Source organism: Empidonax traillii, unplaced genomic scaffold, assembly GCF_003031625.1.
Source record: "Empidonax traillii isolate 1590-97213 ecotype Southwest subspecies unplaced genomic scaffold, ASM303162v1 scaffold335:size599443, whole genome shotgun sequence".
In the NCBI taxonomy this organism is placed as follows: Eukaryota; Metazoa; Chordata; class Aves; order Passeriformes; family Tyrannidae; genus Empidonax; species Empidonax traillii.
Window position 1 is genome coordinate 98,732 of NW_020955528.1, and position 23,855 is coordinate 122,586.

The following is a 23,855-nucleotide window of genomic DNA, read 5'->3' on the forward strand; positions in this document are numbered from 1 at the left end:
AGTGAACAAACCCTGCCGAGAGCTGAGGTTTCTTGTGTCCTGCTGCATGTACAGGTAGGGGTGCAGAACAGAGGCACTGTGGTATGTCCTGCTTTGTGATGTTTGCTGGCTTTCCCAGGGAGGTGACACCCACACCCCGCTGCCCGTGTGTTCCTTGCAGGCTGTCCTCTGTGAGAGCTGGGGTCACAGCTGACCCATCTGCATCGAGAGGCAGCTTCTCTGTCAGGGTAAATGAGCCAGAACAGCTCCTGTGTCAGCACCACCAAGCTGGTAAGGAAGGAGCATGTGGTCAGGTGTGCTCAGCTCTGGACTTTGCTGTTATTCCCACCCCTGCTGTAGGGGGGATACTCCAAGGGAGGGTGGCACTGGAGTGTGGGGCTCCTTGGGCTGCTTCACTCTCCTCTAGGTCTGTTCTGCCACTGTTGCCCAAGGGGCAAGGCTGGTGTGATGAGTGTTGGTGCTTGATGCTGTTAGAGGTGATGGGGACACACCACAGTTCCTCCTAAGCACGTCACCGAGTCCTGGAGCAGGGCCTGAGGCGCAGCACAGCTGGTTGCCTCTTCTCCTGTGTTCTCCAAAGGACTCCTTGAGGAGTAGAGCTGTCTGGGGACACCTGAGGTTCCTGGCTCTTTGGTCCCTTGCTGGTTAATGCTATTTTCTGAAAGGTGTTTTTGCTGTTCTTCTGCTTGTACCCCCTGGTCCCTCCTGCCTGCTCCCAAGCCAGGTCCTGCAGCATCCCCCCATCCCATTTCTGTCAAAGGGCTGGGGGTGCTTGGCCAGGGAGCTCAGCACTGCTGAGCACTCCCAGCCCCGGGGCAGACACAGGCAAGTCCTACTGGCTCTTGGGATGCCTGCATGGAGGTAATTCATAGAGTGCTGATTTAAAACTAAGGCACAGCTGTTACAAAAAAATATATCTTTATTTCTTCAGTTTATCATCTATTTAAATAATTCAGTTAAAATAGGTTTTATTGCACATTAAAGAACCTTCCTGGATTCTCGCTGTCCTATATAAAATAAGGTCATAGAGAAAGGAAAGGAGACTCTTTCACTCATGCCCCCTCACACACTCTGAATCACTCTGGCTCTGCAGACCCCCAGCAGCCACTGTGCAGGGGGCTGTGCTCATCCTCAGCATCCACACAGCATGTTGTAGGCAGTGGAGGGCTGGCTGTGGCAGAAGGAGCTGGGGCAGGACTGGGAGCCAGGGGAAGGCACTGCCATCGTGGCCAGGGGCCCGATGTCCCTGTGCGAGCCCTGGCCTGTCTGTGCCGTGGGGGAGAGCAGGGCTTGGAGCACAGGAGATGAAATGTGGGTGCTGATGCTGCTCTGTGGATCTGCACAGGTGGGGCGAGGCATCTGCCGGCTGCCACTGCAGCCCTGCCTGGCTCCGTCATCCCTCAGGCACTGCCAGCTCCAGGGCAAGCAGGTGGGGAACTGGGTGGCTGCAGGAGGAAGTCCTTGCCTGGGGTTGAGCAGGAAAAGAGCAGCCAGCTCCCTGTGAGGCTTCTGGGACGTCGCTTAATAAGCTCCTTGGAAGTTATGTTTAAGGGCTGGCTGAGTGATGTGGAATGGAACAAGCTTGCAGAGGATGCACTTCATTACTGTGCTCTGAATTGGATTTTGTGCCCTTTCAGATGATTCTTTGGGGATGACTCAGGCTCTCCTACCCCAGCTGTGAAATAACTTGTTCTACAACCCCATCTCTGGCTATCCTGGCTCTTCACCTCAGAATAAAGAGCTCCTCAGGCTATCATTGGAAACAGGTTTCTAATGAAAATTCAAGTGAGAGCTCTCTTTGTATCTGTTTTGTGCTCTTCCTAAAAGCCTCTGTCATGCCTCTTCCTACAAATGCCATGCTGCATTCCTGACAGCCTGGGGTTTTTGCTACAAGTCCAGCCACACAGCAGAGAGTAATTAGTGTTAATCCTCAGTATGGTATCAATCTGCTATGGAGCAATTCCTGCTCATGTGCAATGGGGTGTGTGCAGTTGGTGGCTAATGTGTACCTCTGCCTGGTGAGACATCCCAGCTCAGCACCACATCCTGCTCCAGCCATTTCTGCCATCATTAACTTGAGAACTGATGTTGCTTGAAGCTCCTAATGTCTCTGAGCCCTTGGTTTTTGTGTCTGAGCTTTGCTCAGCACAGCTTTGACTGCCAGTTCAATCCCTGAATTACGGGTCTGACCCAACAGCCCTTCAGTGCTTGTTTGGATCCACGCCTTTCCCCTTCGGTCCAGCACCCACCTCTTGGGCCCCTGGGTGGGTGGGTGACCAGCGTCAGTGCCGGCTGAGCTCCAGTGTGTCGGGCAGCTGCTCTGTGAAGGCCGTCTCGAGCCGCAAAGTGCTGTAGTTGGGGGGGGGAGTCCTGGGCAGGGGGCTGTCCTGGGGCAGTGGCAGGCGCAGGGCGGTGTTGAAGGTGGGCAGGTCCTCGTCGATGCACACGGGGTTGTCGTGGCCCTGCCTCTCCACGTCACTGCCCTGCGGGGGCTTCCCCGGCCCGGCCCGCTTGCGGTTGTTCCACCACTTCTTCGCCTTCTGCCACTGGCGCCGCATGACGATGGAGAGCGAGTCGATGAAGAACACCTCGACGATCTCGATGACGCAGACCACCGAGCAGCTCATCCAGAGGCCCAGCTGGCCCCCGAAGTTGGACAGGAGAATGACAAGCTGGAAGAGCAGAGAGCACAAGGTCACGGGCTGCGGTGGGCACGTGTTCGTGGCACTTACAGCATGCAGGGAGGCTGCACCGAGCCGGGGCGTGCTGAGCGTTCCCAAACTCTACTGCCTGTGTCATTCTCTCTGACTCTGCTTCAGGAGGAGCTCAGAACTGGGCTCACTGCAGGCAGCCCATGGGCTGCCCCAGCGCAGCCAGACATGGCCAGACAGGCAGAGACACGGCCCCAGATGGGGCAGGACCAGCCCCAAGGCACATCTCCAAGATAGCTTCCTGCCCCTGCCTGGGTGGGATCGCTCCCCTGCGTGGGAGGAAGTGCTGTGTCTCCCCAAGGCTGAGCAGGGACCAGCTGTGCTCTCTTACCGTGTTGGCAGGATTCTCCGAAATGAATCTCTCGTTCAGGTCCTTGTAGAACACCATGAGGTTGGCAAGGTCCGTCCTGAGGGAAGCAGGAGGCAGGCAGAGGGTTTAGTAAAACAATAACATGAAACATACTGAAAAACTATGCAAATAACCAGTTGGACCAGTAGGGCTGGGCTGCTCCAAGGGAGCTTTTTCCCCAATTGCCATCCTTAGGGCTGCCAAGATTGTATCGGAGCTGGAGGTGCAAGGCAAGAACTCACAGGGGGACTTACTTGTTCAGTTTCTTGTTGAGTTTTTGCCCTTTGTCCCAGGAGAGAACTCGAAGCATCCAGTCCTGGAGAACAGACAGAAAACGTTGCTGTAGCTTTGTGTGCTTGTGCAGAGATCCCCTGAGAAGGGAGTCATGCTTTATGCCTCCTCCAGCCAGTGTGGGTGCCGAAACTGAGGGTGTGACAGGTCAGCTGTCCCAGAGGGGATCTCCCAGACTACAAGCCAAATTTCAGTTTAATGGTGAACTCTTGCAGGGGAAGCCCTGACCTGGACAATACAGACTGGCCTCTGGAAGCAGCATCCTTGAGTGCTAAGGACTACCCTAGGGCCTTCTGCTTCTGTGCTGAACCTCTGGGGTTGCTCAGTGCCTTGTGCCAGGCTGCTGTCCCAGGGGAGCACAACTGGGGACTGACCTCTGACACGGTGGATGGCCACTGGGCGATGCTGGTGGTGAGTGCCCACTCCTTGAAGCTGCAGAGAGAGGCAGGATGTCAGTTGTGAGCTTCAACTCCCACGCACACTCAGTGCTTTACCTCTGGTCGTGGCCAAGACTCACCTGCAGGCGTCTTTGCAGATCTGCTGGCAGCCCAGCTGCTCCTTCACGAACTTCTCGTGCAGTCTGTAGTAGCAGTACACTGCAGGGAAGGAGTGGGACAGGTGTGAGAAGCCAGAAAGAAAAGCAAAGGTCTCCTGCTACCTGGGTTGGAGTGCAGCATCTGGGGTGTAGGTGGCCTTTGTGGCCATCGCCTACCTGGTGGGGATAAAATAATTTACCCTAGAAATATACTCTGAAAAGTGGCTCGTGCTATGAACTGCCTCACCCGGTCAAGCCCTTCACTCGACTGTTGTGTGGTAGGCACAGGTGACAAGCCATCAGGCCAAGTGTCACAAACCAGTCAGGGCGAACAAGGGAGGCGCTTCTGGCTCTGGGTGTGGGAGCTTAAGAGGGTTAAGGCAGATTTGCCTCGTCCCAGCACACTGGGACTGGGGCTGTGAGCTGGGGGGTATAGAGGGGTGCAGGGGGCTCTCTGATGGGGACACTTGGGGTGCTGGGCATGCAGAGGGCTGTGTGACAGGGTTGGTGCTGCAGAAGACAGGGCTGGCAGTGGGCACTGAGGCAGCTGCAGTGTGGAGGTGTTTCAATACGCACTCCAGTTTGGGTTCTTCTTGTAGTTGCAGTACTCGGCCCCCACGGGCAAGGGCTGTGCGTACTGGGCACAGCCGCACGAGTCCACCATGGCCTTCTGGAAGCAGGAGTGCAGGCAGATCTGGGGAGAAAAAACAGAGCTGGGGGTTAAGAGGCAGCACCAAGGTCCAGGCTCCTCTGCACCTAAAAACATTCTGCTTATGAGAGCAACAGCAGAATGGGAATCCCATTTCCCACGACCTTCAGGCTCTGCTGTGAGTGAATACAAACACGGGCAGAAAGTGCCACGGAGGGTTGAGACTCCAGTGCAAGAGATTAAGAATACTATTCTCTCTGAGGATTATATATGTATATATGGGGTTCTGTGAATGCCCCCGCTTCCCCTACAACCACCAAAAGCTTCACTGTTGCAGTTGCTCTTTCCAGAGTCAAGGAGAAGGTTTTTGGCCTGCCACGGCACATTGCCCATGAATCACCAACTAGGTGTGTGCGGGAAGTGACTCACAGGAGAAAATGTTCACAGCTTCCACCAAACTCTGATGGTGCCTACTGAGAGACCTGAAGCTGTGAGGATTAATATGGCAGCAGAGCTGTGGTTTGTGCTAGAACACTGGGACGTGCAGGAACTGAACTTCTCTTTGAAATCTCAGTCAAGCCTTTTGGTCCCAGCCCTCATGAGCCCTGAGTTCTTAAAAACCTGAGATAATGTCTGTATGATCTTAATACATCACAGCAGATTTCATATTGCCCATGAAATACAAAGCCAGGCTAGGCCTGGGCTTTGCAGCAGGCAGCAGCTAATGTAAGTACAATTCTTCAAGTGGAGAGTGCCAGAACAACTGACATTCTCCAAGCGGACCCAATTACAGAAACCATGCAAAATTAGTGGAAACTTGCTCTGTAAACAAACATCCTGCTATCTGGATACTGATTAGATGGTATCTGTTATTCTTGGAGTCCTAAAGGTCACAATTTCTGGCTTCAAGGGTTACTAAGCTGCAACCTTTACTTGGCCAATATTTTCCAGTCTCACATTGCTTGAAAATTGCCTAATGAGCTCATGTTCTCTCTTTATCTAACAGGGTGCCTGAGGGAACTTCAAATAGCAACCACTTAGGAATAAAAGTTGTATTTTAAGAAGTGCTGTGGCATTTTACATCAGTGGTTAAAGCAGCCACCCTGCACCTGGACTGCTCCCAATCTCGGGTCCTGAACCACAGAATATTATAAAGCTTTTCATGCAGGTAGTTTTCAAGCAACTGATAAAACCAAGTGTAATGGATTTACCTGGAGGGAGTAGCTCTTGTTATAGAGATTTTCCACGGGTATGTCAGCTCCTGTCTCTGTACAGTCACTGTAGGGTTTGCTCAGCTTGCGAGACCGAGTCTGAGAACCAGAAAAGAATGAATCTTGGTTTTTTTGAGTTTGCAGAGAAACCAAAGGATTCAGTGGCACTTCATCCCAATCCTGAAACTGTAAGTGATGGGGCAGCTTTGAACAGCATGTTTACCTTTTGCTACCTAAAACGATTAGTCAATCCCTTGTGAAAACAAGTTCCTTTTGTTTCTAATATTTGTTTCCAAAAACACTGCTCTGGCTGGATTTTCTGCTGTCTTCCTTAAAGCCTTCCGAGGAAGGAATCTGAGATGGTATAATTACAGCAGGAAGGATTTTTCAAAGCAGAGTAATTCACACGTTTTCTCTCCTAGTCCTAGAGGCTGTGCATCCTTCACCCTGGATGCTAGTGTTCTGAGGGAGGGGAGTTGTTAGCTGGGGGTTTTGGGTGGTTTTCTGTGAGGACCCCCACCTTTACAAGCTGTTGTTGCAGCGGCTGCTCCTGTGCCATGGGTAAACAGTACTTGAGGCTCCACTAGTGCTCGACAGCACCTCTCTGAAACCACTCCAAGTGAAATGTTTGTGTCTCCTCCAGGCCTTTTTCCAGGTGCTGCTTTGACCCTTCCTCTTGAACGCTAAGGCCTTTTCCTGTTCTGCAAACTCTGCCCAGAGCAAAGAGCTCTGAAATGCCAAGTCTGTGCCTGCAAGGTCTGTGAAACCAGGGCTGGGAGCCCTCAGATTCCTGAAACCTAATTCCAGTTCCATCCCCTGTTTCCTGCAGACTGCCTCACCTTCCTCAGCCCTTGTTATCTTTCTGCAGTAATTATCCACTTTACAACAGAGTGGCTTGAAACCACAAGAAACATCCACTTAAGAATCCATTCACTTGTCTTTCTCCACAGAGTTTAAAATTAGAATTAAAAATTCTATGCAAAGGATCAATTTACCAGGAACCTGAGAAGTGGTGGTTACCTTTAAGGCACTAATTGCAGCTCCTCACGTTCCTGAGGTCACAGCTGACAAGAGAAGGTTCTGGGCCTCTACGGTGCAACTCAGCACTTTTAGAGATGCTCAAACCTCTCTTTGGAGGGAAAGATGTGATTTCAGTGTTAGAAATGCATCATTTCTAAAACTGAACAAAACCAGCTTTCAATATGCTTTTAACTTCCACAAACCATGTAGTGCCTGGACACTGTCTCAGTGTGCTCCTGGAGCTTCCAGATGATCGATCCCTTGTATATTATTTTGTCATGGTTCACACTCCTACAAAAGCTTACTTGTACCTTCAGGTACTGAAATAATTTCCAAATTAAATATTTAACTAGAGCACTGTAACTCCAACCAAGCAATGCCTTGTTTGCATTCCAAATATCTTGGAATATTTTTGGAGGTGGGGGGGGCAGTCCTAGTAGCCAGCAGAAACCCAGGAGTGATACTCAGACACTGATGCTGTGTTTGGAGCCCAAACTGATCCAGCAACTCAGTGCTGCAGACCTGTCCTGACAATAGTGAGGCCCCCTCGGCAGGCTCTCTGGAGCTGTCCTTTCCCGGAAGGACCACGATCACCAGCTTTTGTTCTGAGACCAGAAATCGTAACCAGCTTCTATTTTGGCTGCCACATCAGGATGCAACGGGATCCCTTCCTCATGCCAGATCTCTTAAATACAGACACTGAGATGTGCTCGATCTTGTTTTTTGTACTATAGCAATGTACAGTCCAAACCTGTGCCAGGAAAATATTACATTAAATAGCGAGACTTTGCCTGCAGTGACTGTAGGGTGTGATGGTTAGGGGAGACAGTCTTGTGAGACTTTTCCTCCTCTCACCGACCTAGTCTGCAAACCTTCCAGTCACATTTGACCAAGCAGTTGCTGCCACAGTTTTCCAGACAGCTGGAAGACAGTTAAATATTTGCACATTTTAAAGCATCAGTCCTCTTATGTCTTTTCTAATGCAGGGCCTATCTCCTTGTGGCACACCCAGATAAGCAGGATGGCTGATGCTCCGACCCGACCATCAGGAAGAAAGGCAGAGCTGAAGTGCTCACTTAACAGCCCATCCAGATAAAAGGGATCTGGCACAGCTTTCACTGCTCTGCTGAGGAACGAAGCCCTTTGGGTCAAATGCCTTTTCTGAATTATGCCAAATGGGGAAACTGGGAGCTGCAGCCCTCCTTGCCATCAGCAGGTAAGATGTTTAGCTATACTGCCAAAGGCAGAGCTGCTGTCCACGAGGGTGTTTTTACAGCCGGGATAGGCAGAAACCCAGCAAAATGAGGACTGCACCCACAAAACAGTTAAACGGCCCCAACCCAGCGGGGGACTCACAGCACCCCGTCCTCCGCCCTGGGACCCGCGTGGCATGAAACTCACTGCTCACTGCTAAAGCTAACCGAGGCACTTGACAGCACATTTCTGTGGTTGTGGATTTTGCTGTGAAATCAAAACCAAAAATCCCCTGGAAAGCCAAGGGCTGGGAGAAAAGGGAGAACAAACAAGATCCCAAGAGCTGTTGCATTTATCAAGACCTGATTTTCCCATGGCTTCTTTTGTTCAGAAAAGTGCTATCACAGGATTTTCCTCAGGGCACTTGAGCTGCTGAGTGGGAGGTATTTAGAAGCCTTCCAGCTGCTGGCTCCCTGCAAACACCCCATCAATTCCCATTTACAGCTCTCCCGAGGCAAAGGTACACCTGGAAAGGAGATTGCTTCCACTCACAAAGTGCATCCCTATGGAGGTGGCTGCTGCAGTCTCAATTTCTGTGCCGATGTCTTCAATGAAGGGATACTCGTTCTGATCATGGACAATGATCTTGGCTCCTGTGGATGTCACCAGGAAGGGGTTGTAGTCTGCTTCGTCAATGTACAGAACCACCTGCAATCCTGAACCACAGAGACAACAGACACAGAACAGTTATATCAGGAGCCAGAGCAGCACGGTTTATTTAATGTTATCCGGCCTTAAGTAGAACTGTAATAGCCAAGCCCAGCCTCTGCCGGGTCAGTCTCAGACAACTGCAGCCAGTAACATCCCTTGGTGGCCCCGAGTACAGCAAACAAATAAAACCTGCTGAGAACGTGGCTGAAACTCACTTAAAAAAAGTTATATAACTCGGCAGCAGTGATTTCAGCTGGAAAACATTAGTGATGCAATGATATTATCTGTATTCTCAGGCAAGAGTTTGCACTAGTTCAAACAGGCATTTCCCCAATCAGCCTGTACATCTACAGCCAACACACCTCTCGTGCTCCAGCAGGATCCAGTTCGCTGAAACACTTGTTATCAAACAGTTCCTCTGCAAACCGCCCCAGAACAACACACTTGTACAAACTGGAACAACAAACGTGCACAAACTGCCCCCACTCACCGTACTCGCTGCCACCTGTGGAGGTGCTCAGGATGGTCCCGTTCTCACCGCTGTTGAAAGTGTAGCAGTTGCCATGGAGAGGGTGATGGAAACGAGTGAAGTGCCTGGAAGAAATCGAATATTGTGACACTGATCCCTGCAGTTCTGTCTCTGGGAGAAAAGCAGCACATCTGGCTTTGGTTTTGGCAGGGACAGACCAGGACTGCATGAGGGGTTTGGTCTTTCCTTCTAAGCAGTTTATTGTGCTGAAAGGTGTGTGTCTCTTTCTGAATATCTTAAAACTACATGGCACTATGATCTGCTTTAATAGATCAGGAAAAGGAAATTTGAGGAGATTTTCATGTGGGAATGGAGGCTGAAAAGGTGGGGGAAGCAGATTCACAGAACTATCAGGAAGTGGGGGATACACAGAGCCCTCTCCCATCTGACAGCCAAGTATCTACAGCCACACTATCATTCCCATCTACAACTGCTCCCCCGGGATGCCTTTCCTTCTAGCAGGACACATAGGAATTGCACTGCCACAACCACAAGCAGGTAGATTTGATTCTGCCGAGGATAAATATAGGTTTATCTGAAATGTGGACAGCAGAACACTAAGACAAATTAAATCAAAGAGCATAATTAATTTCAGGAAGATGAAAATATTTGCTTTGATTTAAACAATGGCAGTGGCTCCTGCTGGAATTCAGCAAATACCAAATATTCCATTCCTACATCTCATGGACTTGGAAATAAGCTGTTAGCTGGCAGGAATTTTCTGTGCACTGACCTTTTGTCACAAGATAGGCCATCAAAGAAACATGTCAGTAGAAGGTCATCAGCAGAATAACTCAATTTTTCTTTAGTCTCCAGGGGAATTTGTGCCATGATGTTCATGTAATGCAGCTTGTACCACTCCTGGATAGCATTAACACCCGAACTGAACGTGTACAGGGCACACTCACTGCTGTTGTTTGCGTCACACTGACAAGCACAAAAGGGGGAAAATGTTTCACATGGAAAGAAATTATGGATTCTACAAGGTATGTGTGATAGTGTTTCTCTTCCACAAAAATAATCACGTATGAAGTTACAGTGGCACAAACGGGCATCAAAGACCTTTTATTCAGGGCTAAGTGATGTAACCAAATGTTTTAGGCCCAAAGGAAAGATCACAGAAGGCACTGACTTTATCTGGAAAGATTTTAGGAAGGTATTTCCCTCCCAGGGAGTTGAAGGTTAATCTGCAGCTGCCAGGGAGGCTTGGGCAGAAGAGCTGACAGGCTCTTCACACCGTTCACAGTAAAGCCACCCGAGCAGGCAGTTAAATCAGACAGAGGGACACTGACCCCAAACAGCCCTTGGCTGCCCCACAGGGAACTTGCTGGCCAGGGCACAGTGACACTCACCAGCTGAAAGCCGATGATGTCATTGGAATCGCCGGAGTTCACGATGGACGAGTCCTTGTGAAAGACACTTCCCTCTATTTTCCTCTTCTGCCCACTGTGCAGGTCAGTTGCTGTCCTAGAGAAGTCCTCGACCTTCAGCAGAGGGATCTGCCGGAAGAAGTCGCTCCCTGTGCTGTTCCAATCATCCACTGACCGGCGTACCTTGGACTTGCCCTCGGAAAACCCGTAGAAAGTCTCCAAAGCTTTTTTTGTCTCTTTGTCCAATTCAGACAAATATTCTTTCATGGCACTGTACCTGCATGGCAGACAATGTGACACAGTGACACCCTGTCCCACCTCACCGCCCAGCCACGGCGCTCTGCCTGCTGCTGTGGATCCCGTGGCTCAGGACAGAATTCCTCGTGGGGGTCTCACACCACTCCCTCTCTTATACTGGGGAGGGCAGACACAGCTATGTCCGTGCAGAGAGCTCAGAGCAAGGACCACAGGAAGCAGAATAGACTGAAATACAGAGAAAGCCCTCGCAAGACTCACAAGCTCCTCGTGTTAGGAAGCCCAAGAAGGCAGAACATGTGGAAATAAGACTTCTGTGTAGAGACACCAGGGAGCTGGATGGCCTGCAGGGACTGGTGTGGGGTGCTGGCAGCAGAACAGACAGCAGCATAAAGTGTGATTTGACAGGAGAAAAAGCATTGCTGATGGATAATGTCAAAATATCCCATAAGGAAAGAAAGAGGCAACAGATGAGTGACAGATGTGCCCTTTCTAGTCTTCAGGAGATGACACTGTTTGTAATCATCAATCATTTGGTTCTGGAAAGAAGGTAATTTGAAGAGAACCAAGGAGTTGACAGGGATTGTCTGGAGCAGAAACTGAAATGCACCGAGCTGAGCTCAGAAGCCAGATGAGGGGCGTGAGTGTAACCCACACGTGTCTGAAGTGCATCAACATAGAGTGGGGATGCTACACTCAAGGTGCTGCGGAGGGAAAATGCTGACAAGCAGCACTGGGACAAGCCCGGGAAAGGGTTTGGTGTTGGGCTGGTGGGGGATGATGGACTCACTGGGAACCCTGGCCGGTGATCCCCCTTGTCCTCCTGCCAGCCCCCCGGGTCTTACTTGTAGGGGTTGATGTTGCAGATGGTGACAGCAGGGAAGGGCAGCTTCTGGAACTGGACGGTGACGGAGACCGAGGCGCTGTAGTAGTTCATGAGGAGCTCCGCGCACTGCCAGAGGATGAGCCCCACAGCGCTGAGGGTCAGCAGGATCCAGAGCAGGCGGCGCAGGCGGCCGCGGGACACCACGATGCGGCGGCAGCCGTGGGTGTTGGTGTTGAGGCAGTACCAGCGCATCAGCTCGCTCAGCGTCGGCGCCTGCGGGCCCCGCACCGGCAGCGTCCGCTTCAGCCGCGCCGTGATCTTCTTGCCAGGGGCCGTGGCGGCCGCTGCGGGAGGACCGGGCATTGAGGGGGCGGCGGTGGGACCGGAGCCCTCCCTAACCCGTGCCCCGCCGCCCCGCGATCGCGGGGTCCCGTCCCGCCACCGGCATCCCTCCCCGCTCTCGCCGTTTCGCGGAGACACCGCGCCCTCCGCGCCTCACCTCGTCCGCTGTCCGGGCCCGGTGGGGCCATGCTGCGCTCCCGGCCCCGGCGCCGCTGCCGATGAGGCGACGGGCGGCCGCCCCGGCACCTACTCCCGCCGCGGCCCCGCCCCGGCCCGCCCCGCCGCCGCCCGCCCGCCCCTCTCGGCGGCCGCGCAGCGCCGCCCCACGGTGGCCGCGGAGGCTGCGGGGGCCGTGCGGAGCGGCGGGGCCGGGCGCGTCTGTGGGGCCGGGCGGGGCGGGCACGGCCGGGCGGGCCCCGCGGGAGGCGGCGGAGCTCCCGCACCGCGCGTGGGGCCCGGGGGGGCGGGGCCTGGCCGGGGCTGTGGGGGTGTGGTCCGTGCCGGCCCCGCCCGCCCAGTGCCCGCCTCGTGCCCGCCCCGCGCCCGCCGCGCCCGCAGCAAAGATGGCGGCGCTGCGGCGGCGTCTGCCCGTCGCTAAGGTGGCGGTGCGGTCACGTGGCGCCGCGCCCCGCCCCGCCCGCTGCATGGCGGCGCCGTGAGGCGGCGGAGCCGCGGCCCGACCCGGCCCGGCGGGATGCGGCGGCCGCCGCCGGGCTGAGCTCCGGGCCGAGCGCCGGGCGGGCCGAGGGCCGAGAGGGCCGAGCGGGGATGCGCGCTGCGCCGCGCCGCCATGTCGCGGGTGAGCAGCCCCGGGCCGGCCGGCAGCGCCAAGGAGAAGCGCTCCTTCAGCAAGCGGCTCTTCCGCGGGCGGGCGGCGGGCGGCGGCGCGGGCTCGGCCCCGGCCGCCGCCCCGGCGCCCTCCGGGCGGTCGCTCGGCGGGTTCATGAGCCGCGTGCTGAAGACCCTCTCCACGCTCTCGCACTACAGCAGCGAGCCCGAGCCCCGCGGCGCCCTCGCCCCGCGCCTGCCCCCGCCGCAGGCGGCGGGCGGCCTGGGCAGCTGCTTCCCGCCGGGCCCGCCGCGCAGCCCCGAGCCCCCGCCGCGCCCCGCCGGCGGCTCCGAGGCCGTGCCCGGCGTGGCGGGGCTGCGCAACCACGGCAACACCTGCTTCATGAACGCCATCCTGCAGTGCCTCAGCAACACCGAGCTCTTCGCCGAGTTCCTGGCGCTGGAGCAGTTCCGCGGCGGGCCGCCCCCCGCCGACGGGCCGCCGCCCGCGCCCGGCGAGGTCACGGAGCAGCTGGCGCAGCTGGTGCGGGCGCTCTGGACTCTGGAGTACACCCCGCAGCACAGCCGCGACTTCAAGGTGAGCGGGGGCCTCGTCCCGCCGAGGCCGCCGGGACAGCCCTGGAGCGCCGGGACCCGGGGGGTGGAGGGGGGCACGGCTCGTGGTGACACCGGAGAATGTGTCACAGGCATGGGTCGCATCAGTTCAGAATGTGACACAGGGTGTCCCCTGTCGCATGGGCACCGCAGCTGCGGTGGGTGCCTTGCTGCCGAGCACCCACATGGTGGGAAGAACCCTCTGGCCTCGCCAGCTCTGTGCCAGTAGCTCTGGAGAGCTGCTCTCATCCTGTCCCCGGGGCGCTGCTGTGGGCATCCAGGACAAGTGGCACCAGGTTTTTCTTGCAGAGTAAGTTGGAGAGGAGATGCTCAGATGCATGAAAACACAGCAAGAGTGTCACCGACGCGGCCTTGGGCTCCGTGTGTTCAGGTGGGGTGTGCAGCAGGTAGAGATGGTGAGTCCCGGAGTTGGCTCTCCCTCGGTGCTCCTGGACGGTGGGATGTCCCAGAGGCTTCTCCGACATGTCGTTGGCCTTTGGCACTGTTGGCTGTTTGGATGGATGCATGGCCTGCACCTCTTCCTTTTGCCTCACCTGTGCCTTTCCAGGTAGCTGCACCCACCCAGTCCCGTAGCAGTGCCAGGGTATTCCCTGGGGAGCCCAGCTGTTTGCCTTGGAGTGAAGGCATCTGCCCTCTCTCAGAGTGCCTGGCTCTGGTGGTGTCGGGACAGGTTGTGGAGGAACGATTGGGAAGCCGATCCTCTTGGTGTGTCCAGTTGTCACAGCACCACAGGGCACTTGCCTTGACTGCTCCCGAGGCACTCTGGCAGGAGAAGAAATTGTGGATTTCTCCTGAGTAATAGTAGGAATAAAAGGTGGTGAAAGCAGAATTTTCTTCCGCCAGTGGAACAAATAGAGTCAGAAGGGAGAGCAGCCCTCTTTCTGGGACAGGCTTGGCTGCTTGGGCAGGCTGTGGGAGCTGGGCTCGGATATGAGTGACAGCAGGAGAAGAGCAGCAGGGCCGGGGATTAAATTAAGTCCATTTTCCACGGGCATTTATAGTGGAACTTTGCTGTTTGCAGGCGTCACTGACGGTAAGTGAGTGCTTGTTATGCTTGGGGGTGGAGCTGGAGCCCATCCATCTTCTACCTGCCAGGAGAACTCTGGGGGTTTTAAAAAGCCTCTCGTCCCAGTCGGTCTAGTTCAGCACTGCACAGTGCCGGCAGCCCAGGTCGTGCTGAGAGACTGTGTCATTATGTCAAGTCTGTTCCCTTATACGGGTCAATTAATTCTAATAGGAAATGAACACCTCTAAAGACAGTTAAGTCACCTGAACCTGCTATTAAGTTCAGTGTTCTTAGTTAAACTTTTTCTCAGCAGCAGATTTGCACAGTTCATTTACAAATGTAAACAATGGGCTTAGGCTGGAGAAAGGCAAAATCAGTGTTTTCACTCTGGAAACTGCTGCTTCTCCGTAAAAAAAAACAAAACATCCCCCCAGGCTTGTTCTGGATAGAGGGTAGAACATTCCTGATCTGCCTTGCTATAATTGTTTTTAAGGGTGAAAAGAGTTTTCATGAGAGTCATTCTGGGCTTTCCCTCCAACAATAATAGCCATGGACAGTAGTATTTATTTGGTAGCCAAAAAACTCTTTAGCCAGCATACTTGGAAATATGGAGGGGTTGCCTTTTTTATCTCTTTTGGCAGCAAATGTAACTGGGCGAAGGCACTTCCTAATTCCTAAATACTTCTCTGCAGGGGCTAAATGTATTTTAGGATAAAGGATAATACTTATCTTTTTGTTCGTTCTTGTATCTGTAAGCTTCTCGGAAAAGAGGAAATTATTTTCAAGGGAGTGTGTCTTGGAGTCCTTGTGAACAGGGGCTTTTTAGGGGGTGAGTTTTGGGATGCTCTTTACTCTCAGCTGGTTTTTCCTGGTAGTGTTTTCTCACTTATGAAGTTGCTCTTCAAGAGATAACCCATGCCAAGGGTTCCTGAGTCACACTGAAAAATAGGAAAATGCAACTGAAACAAGGGGTTTGTGAAAAATGGTTGGTCTTGTATTCGCAGGATGAGGGAGAGCTTGTGCCCTCTGAGGGGAGGTCTGAAGTGCTGGCAGAGCTTGGGGAAGCAGCAGGTGTAGAAGGCTGAGGCAGTAGGAAAAGATCCGGGAAGGAGTGCGCTGGGAGGTGCGAGCAGAAGGGTTTGGTCCCTGGGCTGGGAGCAGAAGGGAGCCTGGGCAGCCCTTCCTGGGAAACAGAATGGAAGCACCAGGACAGGGCTGGTGGTTCCTGGATTTATCTCTGCTGTGGATTACCTTCCCATTGGTCCCGTGTTTCTTTGCGGTTTGTTTTAACAATCCTTCTCTTCTGATTGCTCAGTGGGTTTTGTTTTCCTGCCCAAACAAAGCTGCTGCTTTCATAACAGGGGCCAATATTGCAGCCTGTGCTTCCTCTTTCCCCTTTGTGATGATGTGACAATGGTGACAAACATCTATTGTATAAGCAGGGCTTTGGGCTTGTTTTTTTCTAGGGAGCTGTCCTGTCCTCCCTGCAAAGTTTCTGGGAGTGTCAGGGAGGACAGAGCACCCTTTGTATTGGGAATTGGTCTGCAACACTTGGAGGTGATGGTGGAGGTCCTCAACGAAAAGGATTTTGATTTGAACTAATTGGGCTTGAAAAACCTGTATCTTATGCAAATCCTTTGCCTTCCATGGAGTTCAGGTCTCCTGTGGATGATGAGGCTTTTTCTGTTTTGAGACTTTGAGGCCATGAGGCAGTTGCACACTGAAGCATGTCAGTGTTTAACAAGACCCTCTGCATGCTACAGATGGGATTGTGTTTTTTTGTCCTACAAGACAAAGATGGCCTTGACTGTGACCTGTAGCATGTACAGCAAATACAGCACAATCGCCATAGTGCAGTTGGGTTGAATTATCAGAATTTGATCTGAACCTAAAATGAATCCTTGTTCGTAGAGCAGGGATTATTGTGCCAGGTTAAAAGTGCTGCTTCCTTATTTATTTTTAAATTTGTGTTTGATGTGAGGTGTCACAGTAGGTATGTGTAACTCTTCCATTTCAAGGTGTTTTGGGAATGCACTTGGTGCAAATATCTCACTTGGGACAAGCAGTGTGCCAGCTGAGTTGGGCGCTTCTTTGGAAGTTAATCACTAAGTCCTGAGTTACGAAGGAACTCCTGCAAAGTGTTGATGTGCCCAGATCTTTGCCTCCCCTTGCAGGTGTGGTGAGAGCCGTTCTCAGTGGGGCTGCTGGGGGGAATGTGGGCATGGGGAGCCTTCGGTCCCGCACGCAGAGCTGTCGGCCTCAAACCCTTCTGCTCACCAGAGCCCTTGTGCTTTGCTGACGGGACCAGTGATGTGTGAAGTGGGATCTCCCAGATCATATTTAATTGTCTTGCTCTCTGCTTAGCACAGGATCAGTTATTTTGTTCGGGAGAGGGTCAACTGCTTATTCCTAAAATGTTTCTGCGGAGAGATGACTGTCCTCCCTCTGTACAGGGAGATGGAAGAAAGGGACATGAAAGAAAAAACGCAAGACCCTTCACCCTTCCCTCCTGGTTCTTGGCTCTTGATTCCTGGTGTTACATATCCTGTGTTCCTCTAAAAGGGCTTTGAGTGGGGCCACATAACGTGGGATCTTGAAGTGCTTATTCCATTTCAATCCAGGTGCTCCCAGTGGTGGTATCACACTGGGGAGGCTTACCCTAGAGCTGCTCTGGGATTTGGAGTTGACACACTTTCCTTGAAACAAAAAGCAAGTTACAGATTTTCTACATCATTATTGTGAGAGTTTTTGACATCACGGGAATGTGTTTCACTGGGATCACAAAGGTCTTTGGCAGACTTGCCGTGTTAGACTTTTTTAAATGTTAATGATCAGTAAGATGCAAGTACATTACTGTGGGGAGGGGGGTAGGGGTGTTTTGTTTTGCTTATTTCTTTGCGTATATTTCCTTACAATAGTTTTATTCTCCCTCCACACACACGTAAACCCCCTGGGAAGGGTTTACTGCAGCAAATCCTTGCTGCCTTAAGGCAGCAGTCTGACTTATGTGTGAAATCCAAAGGCTTTTCTGGGGATTTCAGGGTTACGCTTCAAACTTTGATCTGAGCGAGTGCAGCACAAGGCCAGGGAACCAGGGCTGACCGGTGGGGTCTGGGGGTCGGATGTGTTTTGCTGAGGGGGTTCTGCTGGAGGGGGCAGCAGAAGGGTGGTGTGAGTGCTCCCCTCTGGGGTGGAGAGACAGGTGAGGGGGAGGCAAGGGAAGAGACCCCAGTGTGGAGCAGCTCTGCAGCCCCACTGCGAGGTGGCCCTGGGGGCTGGGAACCCTCTGTAGGGCTGGAAGGGCAACTGTGTGTCGTTTCCAAAATGTGTTTTCTGTCTTGCTCCCAGGTCCTTACTTCCAGCTGCCTGTGCAGAGTGACACATGGTGAAAGTATGAGAACCATGTCATGCCTGGCAGCCAGTGAAAGCGGTGAGGGGAAGTGAGTTCCCAGGCAGCTTAATTGGATCTGTGTTGCTCTACACTGGCCTTTGTACATGGCCACACTTGATTGGGGTGAACCCATTCCTGCTGCCATTTGAGCAAAGCACTGCTTAATGAACTCCTTTGGATATGACTGTGTTATTGAAGTGAATGTTTGTTGTAAAGTGGATGGGGAGGCTCCCTGGAGCAGTAGTGATCAGATCCCCCCATCTCAGGGTCTATGTCCAACTTGGGACCCGAAGCTGAGCCTGGAGAGAGTGGGAGAGGTGCAGGTGTGCAGCTGGAGCATGAGCTCCTCAGGCTGCTGAGCCCAGACCTCATGTCCATCCTCTACATTGGCATATACTGACTCTACTGAGCTGCTTCATATTTGTGTCATTGCCCCGCTCCTCAGTGCCTCATTCCTTTGAATCCCACTGGTTGCTCTGCTAGGGTAGCAGGAAAACAAGGTCTTGTTGTTGAACAAAGTGGGGTTTCTGCTCCTTATAAGGATGAATTTTCCCAGCAACCAGTACCAACTCGTGGTGGTGCCTTCTGGCAGGCAAGAGCTGCACTCCTGCAAAGGGCCCAGGAAGGAGCGTGCCTGTTTTGGAATGCAGCACCCACAGTCCACCTCTGTGTCCATGTGCACACATGGCAGCCCCTGATAGCATCATCTGGGCAAACTTCACTCTCTCTTTATGTGTTGAAGCAAGGTGGATAATGAGGATTAACCGAGTCTTCAGCTTGGAAGGGTGAGAGTAGCTGCTGGCAGGAGATTGATGTCAGACAGGGACCAGTGGGCTGATGCTTCCTGTCCAGGCTTGTTAAATGTGGTGGAGATTCCCTCTGGTGCTGGTGTGCTGCTCCCTGCCCTGCTCCTCTTGGCTTGTTTTCTGAAGTGTTCCCATAAGTAGCTGTGCTTCTTCCCTTCTGTGGTGGGCAGGGCCCAGCTGTGCAGGGACACAGTCCCACGGGGTGCTGCCTTCAGAGCCTGGCACCTCTGGATGCCCACGGAGCAAGGGAGAAGTGTTTGTCCCACCCTGGCTCCTGGGACAGACCTGCTGTTGTCAAAGCTTCCTTTTTCCTGTCTGGTGGATGTGGTAAGGATCAGCCCACGGGGATCTCTTCTGCCCATCCTCAGTGCTGGGGAGGGGGCAGTGGGCATGTGAGCCCCGAGGCCTAAACTGTGCTGCTTTCTGGGTTTTGCTCTCCCCAGAAAAGAGCATCTCCAGAGAGGGAAAAGCACGGCCTGTGTGTGCGAGCAGAGGGAGTAATTTAGGTACGCTCTTCATGAGGTGTCTACTGTAGAGCTTACCAAACACAGAAGTGTGACTGTGGGCTTAAAAAGGAAAAATGAGGTGGTTGAGCATAACTCACTGTTCAATGGAAGGTAAAGAATAGCCTTTCTCTCCTGTGCACGTGTGTCACTGGGTCAGGCCTCTAACGAGTTGGCTTCATCCGTTCATGTGTAAAATCCTTCCACAGCTGCTTCCTGCCAGGGCCACGCGGAAAAATAGTGGACTGGCATTTTTCCTCTAGTTGTCTTTGTGATCTGGAACAATAATAGCAGCAAAGAAGAGGCCAGTAGTTTAGCTCTGTTTGGATTTATTTATTGCATCTATTTAGAGCAGTAGATGAATGATTATTAAATTTGCAGTGGGCTGATAAAAATGATAACGTGTCTTTGTTGTAAATCTGCTATATGGATGGGCAGGGACTGGTTTGATTGCAGGGTACCTGCATTAGGGGGAGGTCAGTGAGTGGGATTGATAGGAAATTCTGACTTCCCCCCCCTCCTTTTAGCCCTTGGGATGGTGCCACTTCATTTAGGGTGCCTGTGTGCTGGTGCTCGCACATCTGGGGGAATGGAGGATCCATCCTCCTCCTGCCAAGCTTGTAAGGGCTGAGCTGAGGAAGGGCTGCAGGTGCTACACAGTTGTGGAAGGTGTTGGGGGGGAGTGTCAGAGCCCATGCCCACTCCTGGTGCCTCAGAGCTGAAACAGCTGCATCAGAATCATTCCACAGTCGTTCTTAATACAGGGTGTTAAGTGCTGGATGGAGGTGGGTCAGATGTGCCACCTATACTTACAGCAGAGCCAGATTAGGGGCAGAGGTTAAAAGCTGTTGGGGGTTGGTATATATGGTGTTTTCATGCGTTTTTAAAGCATTTGCTTCTTAACTCTGTGTCTTCAGTGAGTTGCAGATGCTGTTGCATTACTTCAGGACCAGCAAAATGTGGTGCTGTCTTCTCTTCCATGACAAGCAAAACAGGAGGGAAAGTTTGGGGTTATGGCAAGGGCATGACCTGCTGCCAAGCTGGAAGGGCAGTCTTGGAAAGTAAATATGGAGAGGTGCTGGGTGGCCAGTGCTCAGTGATGAGGTACTTACTTCATCCATCAAATATTCCCACAGTTGTTCAGGAGTGGCCAGTCTGGCTGGCAAGAGGCTGCAGTTTCCCATCTATAGCGCAGGGCCCTGGGGACCCCCAACTGCTGTACAGCCCCTGTCTATTGCCCAGGGCCTTGGAGACCCCCCAGTGCTCTCGTGCCCACTGCCCTCAGCCTTGTGAGGGGGCTGGCTGGGTACAGGGTGGCATGTGGGACTATGTTTGGTGCTGACCCATCAGGTAAGGGGGGGCTGTGCTTTAGGAGTTCCTGGTATTTGTCTCCAATTGTTAAATTGTTAATTTGAGTCGGCGCCTTTATGTCTCTAGGATTTAATTGTCCCTCAGCACTGACTGTTCCAACTGTGTGTCTGTTGCTCCTCTTCTCACCCCCTGTGTCTGGCATTGCATTGCAGCTGGAGTGGGTCGGGAGGAGGGCACAGCATTCCCGGGGGCAGCCACAGAGTTTAAGCAGTAAGGGACCCGCCTGTAACAGTGTTGGAAGAAAGTGAGTGATGTCTGGAACACACTGCTGTTGCTGGAGTGTTTTTGTAGCGGAGGCTCTTGTGAGGAAATTGCATCTGATATTTTGTAGTACTTCCTGTATCACTTCCAGCATCTTGTGATGTGTCTCCACAGGCAGTTCTTTATCCCTAGTCCACTCAGGCTGTGAGAGTGTCAAGGAAACCTGAGCAGTTATCATAGAGATGCTTCTGAGACGAGCAGTGACACAGATACTGAGCAAGGCACATGGCTGCTCTGCTCAGGGATGGGATGGGATGGACTGGCAGCACTCTGTGGGACAGTGCATCACCAGGGACACGCTACAGGAACAACCAGGGAGGGTCTGGAGTGGAGTGATGTGCTGGTGCCACTGGGAGAAAGTGCTGTGGTCCACACCTGTGTGGCACTGAGGTGAGTGTTGGCTGGGGACCACTCCCTTGGTTCAAGCTGTGTGCACATATTTTATGTGGGAGGGTGCTGGTCCCTGCACAGGCAAGGGCAGTAAATCTGCTGTCGGAAGGGCTGCGCATATGTAACGAGAGCAGATTATTTCTGTTTTCCATTATTTTGCTGCCTTGAGGCAGGTGGACAGATTATAGAGGATAGAGAGTATATGTTTATCAGTCCTTTCCTGTCTCTTTCATCACCACTACCCACCCCCCAGTGACCCCATTTTCAGAGGGATAAAGCGAGCAGCCCAACCTCATTTCTCAAATCTGTTGCAAAGTCTGATTAGAGGAGCGGAAGAGCTCTGGTACGGGGTGTGTGTGCAGCCTGCCAGGCTCTTGGCTCTGCAACCTTCCTGCCTGTTCCTGTTCTGCAGGTTCTGTCTGGCCTCTGCTGGTGCCCCTGTCCCTCTTGGGGACCCTGCTCAGTAAGTCTGAGTCCTGTGGGAGCACTTCGTCTCTCCTCAGGTGTGCCAGTGGTGAAGGTGCCGCAGTGCTAGCGGGGCACATCCCAGGCAGGATTCTCCTCCCGGGGGCACGCAGCACAGGGGAACTGGGGACAAGCCATGTGGCTGATGGGAGCTTTGCTATGAGCCTTGTGTTTGCAGAGAAGCCTGGTAGTGACTTCGGGGACAGTTGCTGGGGTGGGTGTGTGTGGGTGGCTGCCCCATGCCCGGGTGTTTTGGGAGGAGCAGGCTGGCTCTCCCGGCTGCAGCTGGTGCCTTCTTGGAGCAGCAGAATGGGCTGGCTCTTCTGTGGCGATGGTGATTGCTGCTGAGGGAGGAACCCTGGCTCAGGAGCTGGAGTCAGCCCACCAGATGCTACTCCAGAGGCAATTCCAGCTGAGTGCAGGGGCTAGTGCCTGGCTCCCACTCTCCAAAGCCTGTGCTGTGTTCCCCAGTGTGCAGTGAGAAGAGCTGGCTGGCCATTCGGGGTGCACTGTGGAGGTAAAAATGAGATCAGAGAGCTGGAGCTGAGAAAATGTTTCCTGATGTTGGGGAACAGCCTTCCCTACTAAATATTGTGTGGGTTCCCAGAGGCTTTTCGAGTAGTAGGAGATGCCCTGAGGAAGGGGCACGTGTGGCTCAGCTGGAGGGGTCAGAGCAAACTTCAACGCTATTAAAGGTGTCTCCACAGCTGCAGGGCAAGGATAAATCTGCAAAGAGTAGATTTTGGCTGCCGGTGAGATTCAAGCCCTTCTCATTTGTATCCGAAAAAAACCCAGGTCTGAACAAATCCCTTGGGTGTGTTGGTGTCCTTCTGAGATGGTGTTTCTGGAAATTCAGAAGTAAATTAGATGGTTCTCCAGGCTCTCAGTGTGTGTATCCCCAGCAGTGCCAGCCTACTGCAGCTGTGGCTGAGTCCCCCTGGTTTGGAGTTCACCTGTCCAGCAGCACCTGTCCTGTGCTGTGCTGCTCTGGTGTCGGTCATTCTGGGACACCTTGGTTCCTTGTGTGCAGGGAAAGCTGCACCTGGCTGGCTGGGATGACAGTAGAAGATGGTATTTAGGATGAGCAAGTTGTGCATGGTGGATCCTTGGTATGCACTGGAGAAAATTCCATGGTGACTATGCTGTACTGTTCCGGTGCTTGAGATGGTGCTGATGTGGAATAATTTTGCTCTACCTGAATGATGATGATGATCAGATAGTAGAGGCATTTGTGATTTAGATGTCCTGATCCTGACTGAGTCCAGGAATTGTAGACCTAGATTAGCACAGAGCATCTGCATCAATTTTTGGGAAATCTGTGACCTCACCAAAGCTGCAATGAGCGAGACAGGGTGAGTGGGCACGAGGAGATTAAATTGCTGGTTTGATTCATCTTGAGCAAACAAGATTCCATGAGAGGAGCAGTGTCACAGCCTGTGGTGCAGGGGTAGGGGTGATGGAATTGGCCTCGTCTCTGTGTTGATGCTGGCGCTGTCACCGCACCACTGTCCCTTCTCTCTGCAGAACATTGTGTCCAAGAATGCGATGCAGTACCGTGGGAATGCCCAGCACGATGCCCAGGAGTTCCTCCTTTGGCTCCTCGACAGAGTGCACGAGGATCTGAACAACGTGGTGAATTCCAGCAGCATGCCTCCGATCAAGGTAAGGGATTCTGCTGGGAGCCAGCGTGGGAGAGCAGCTCTAACTTTGCAAAGAGCTTTTCCTGGTAAAGTAATTCTCCCTATTGGCCTCTCAACTCCAGTAAGTCAGATGGAACAAAAGGTTAAAATACTGGGTTAAAATACTGTTTGTTTCTGCCCTGGGAATATAACCAGCTGTTCCACTAACTCCTGGTGAGTGTTCCCTGACAGTCGTGTGCGTGGCCAGAGGCTCTGCAAGGGCTGGGAAGTACCAGGGGGCTACTGGGCTTCATCAGGTGTGAGCACCCTGCCCTTCCCTGGGCTGCCCTGCCTGCCTCACCTTCCTGCGTGCCCACCCCTTGGAGGAGAGCACACTTGATAGTTAAAAATCTTGTGACATTTTTCGGGTGGTTTTGGGCAAGGAGGGCACAAATTTGACTGGAGTCCTGGAGCCACCTGCTTGGCATACCTTCCACCTGGGTATACCTCGAGAGTTTGTTCGTCTCTTTCAGCCGCCACTGGAGGATGATGTGCTGCTTGAGGGCCCAGCCTTTCCCATCAGTAGCACTTTCGTGCAGGAACTCTTTCAAGCCCAGTACAGGTATGGTATTTTGTAAATGTGGAG

General features: G+C 52.9%; 2 protein-coding genes across 4 annotated transcripts in view; one reads left to right on the forward strand and one right to left on the reverse strand.

The window, feature by feature from the left end:
* Window positions 1–1,345: 1,345 nt before the first annotated feature.
* On the reverse strand, window positions 1,346–11,986 carry SCNN1G (sodium channel epithelial 1 gamma subunit). Its single transcript, XM_027891962.1, has 12 exons — window positions 11,671–11,986; window positions 10,553–10,847; window positions 9,934–10,127; window positions 9,162–9,265; window positions 8,513–8,676; window positions 5,747–5,845; window positions 4,463–4,580; window positions 3,869–3,947; window positions 3,726–3,783; window positions 3,315–3,376; window positions 3,043–3,118; window positions 1,346–2,672 (listed from the first exon to the last, which is right to left on the reverse strand). Exons 1-12 carry the CDS (start codon window positions 11,901–11,903, stop codon window positions 2,283–2,285), a joined length of 1,872 nt encoding a protein of 623 aa, XP_027747763.1. The 5' UTR covers window positions 11,904–11,986; the 3' UTR covers window positions 1,346–2,282.
* Window positions 11,987–12,768: 782 nt separating this feature from the next.
* USP31 (ubiquitin specific peptidase 31) overlaps window positions 12,769–23,855 on the forward strand; it is a 29,991-nt gene continuing 18,904 nt past the window's right edge. For all 3 annotated transcript variants that reach the window (XR_003572119.1, XR_003572120.1, XM_027891945.1), the window contains exons 1-3: window positions 12,769–13,359; window positions 23,115–23,252; window positions 23,743–23,831. Coding sequence is in view for 1 of the 3 variants with exons in the window: in XM_027891945.1 (XP_027747746.1) it covers window positions 12,784–13,359; window positions 23,115–23,252; window positions 23,743–23,831 (803 nt within the window). In the remaining 2 variants the exon portion in view is untranslated. The remainder of the gene's footprint in view (window positions 13,360–23,114; window positions 23,253–23,742; window positions 23,832–23,855) is intronic.

Coding starts and splice junctions, on each gene's coding strand:
- SCNN1G (XM_027891962.1), bottom strand. CDS start 11,903: ATGCGCTGGTACTGCCTCAACACCAACACCCACGGCTGCCGCCGCATC. Junction 4,581..5,746: donor ACAAGAGCTACTCCCTCCAG/GTAAATCCATTA, acceptor TTTTCTCCCCAG/ATCTGCCTGCACTCCTGCTT. Junction 3,377..3,725: donor GGCCATCCACCGTGTCAGAG/GTCAGTCCCCAG, acceptor TCTGTTCTCCAG/GACTGGATGCTTCGAGTTCT.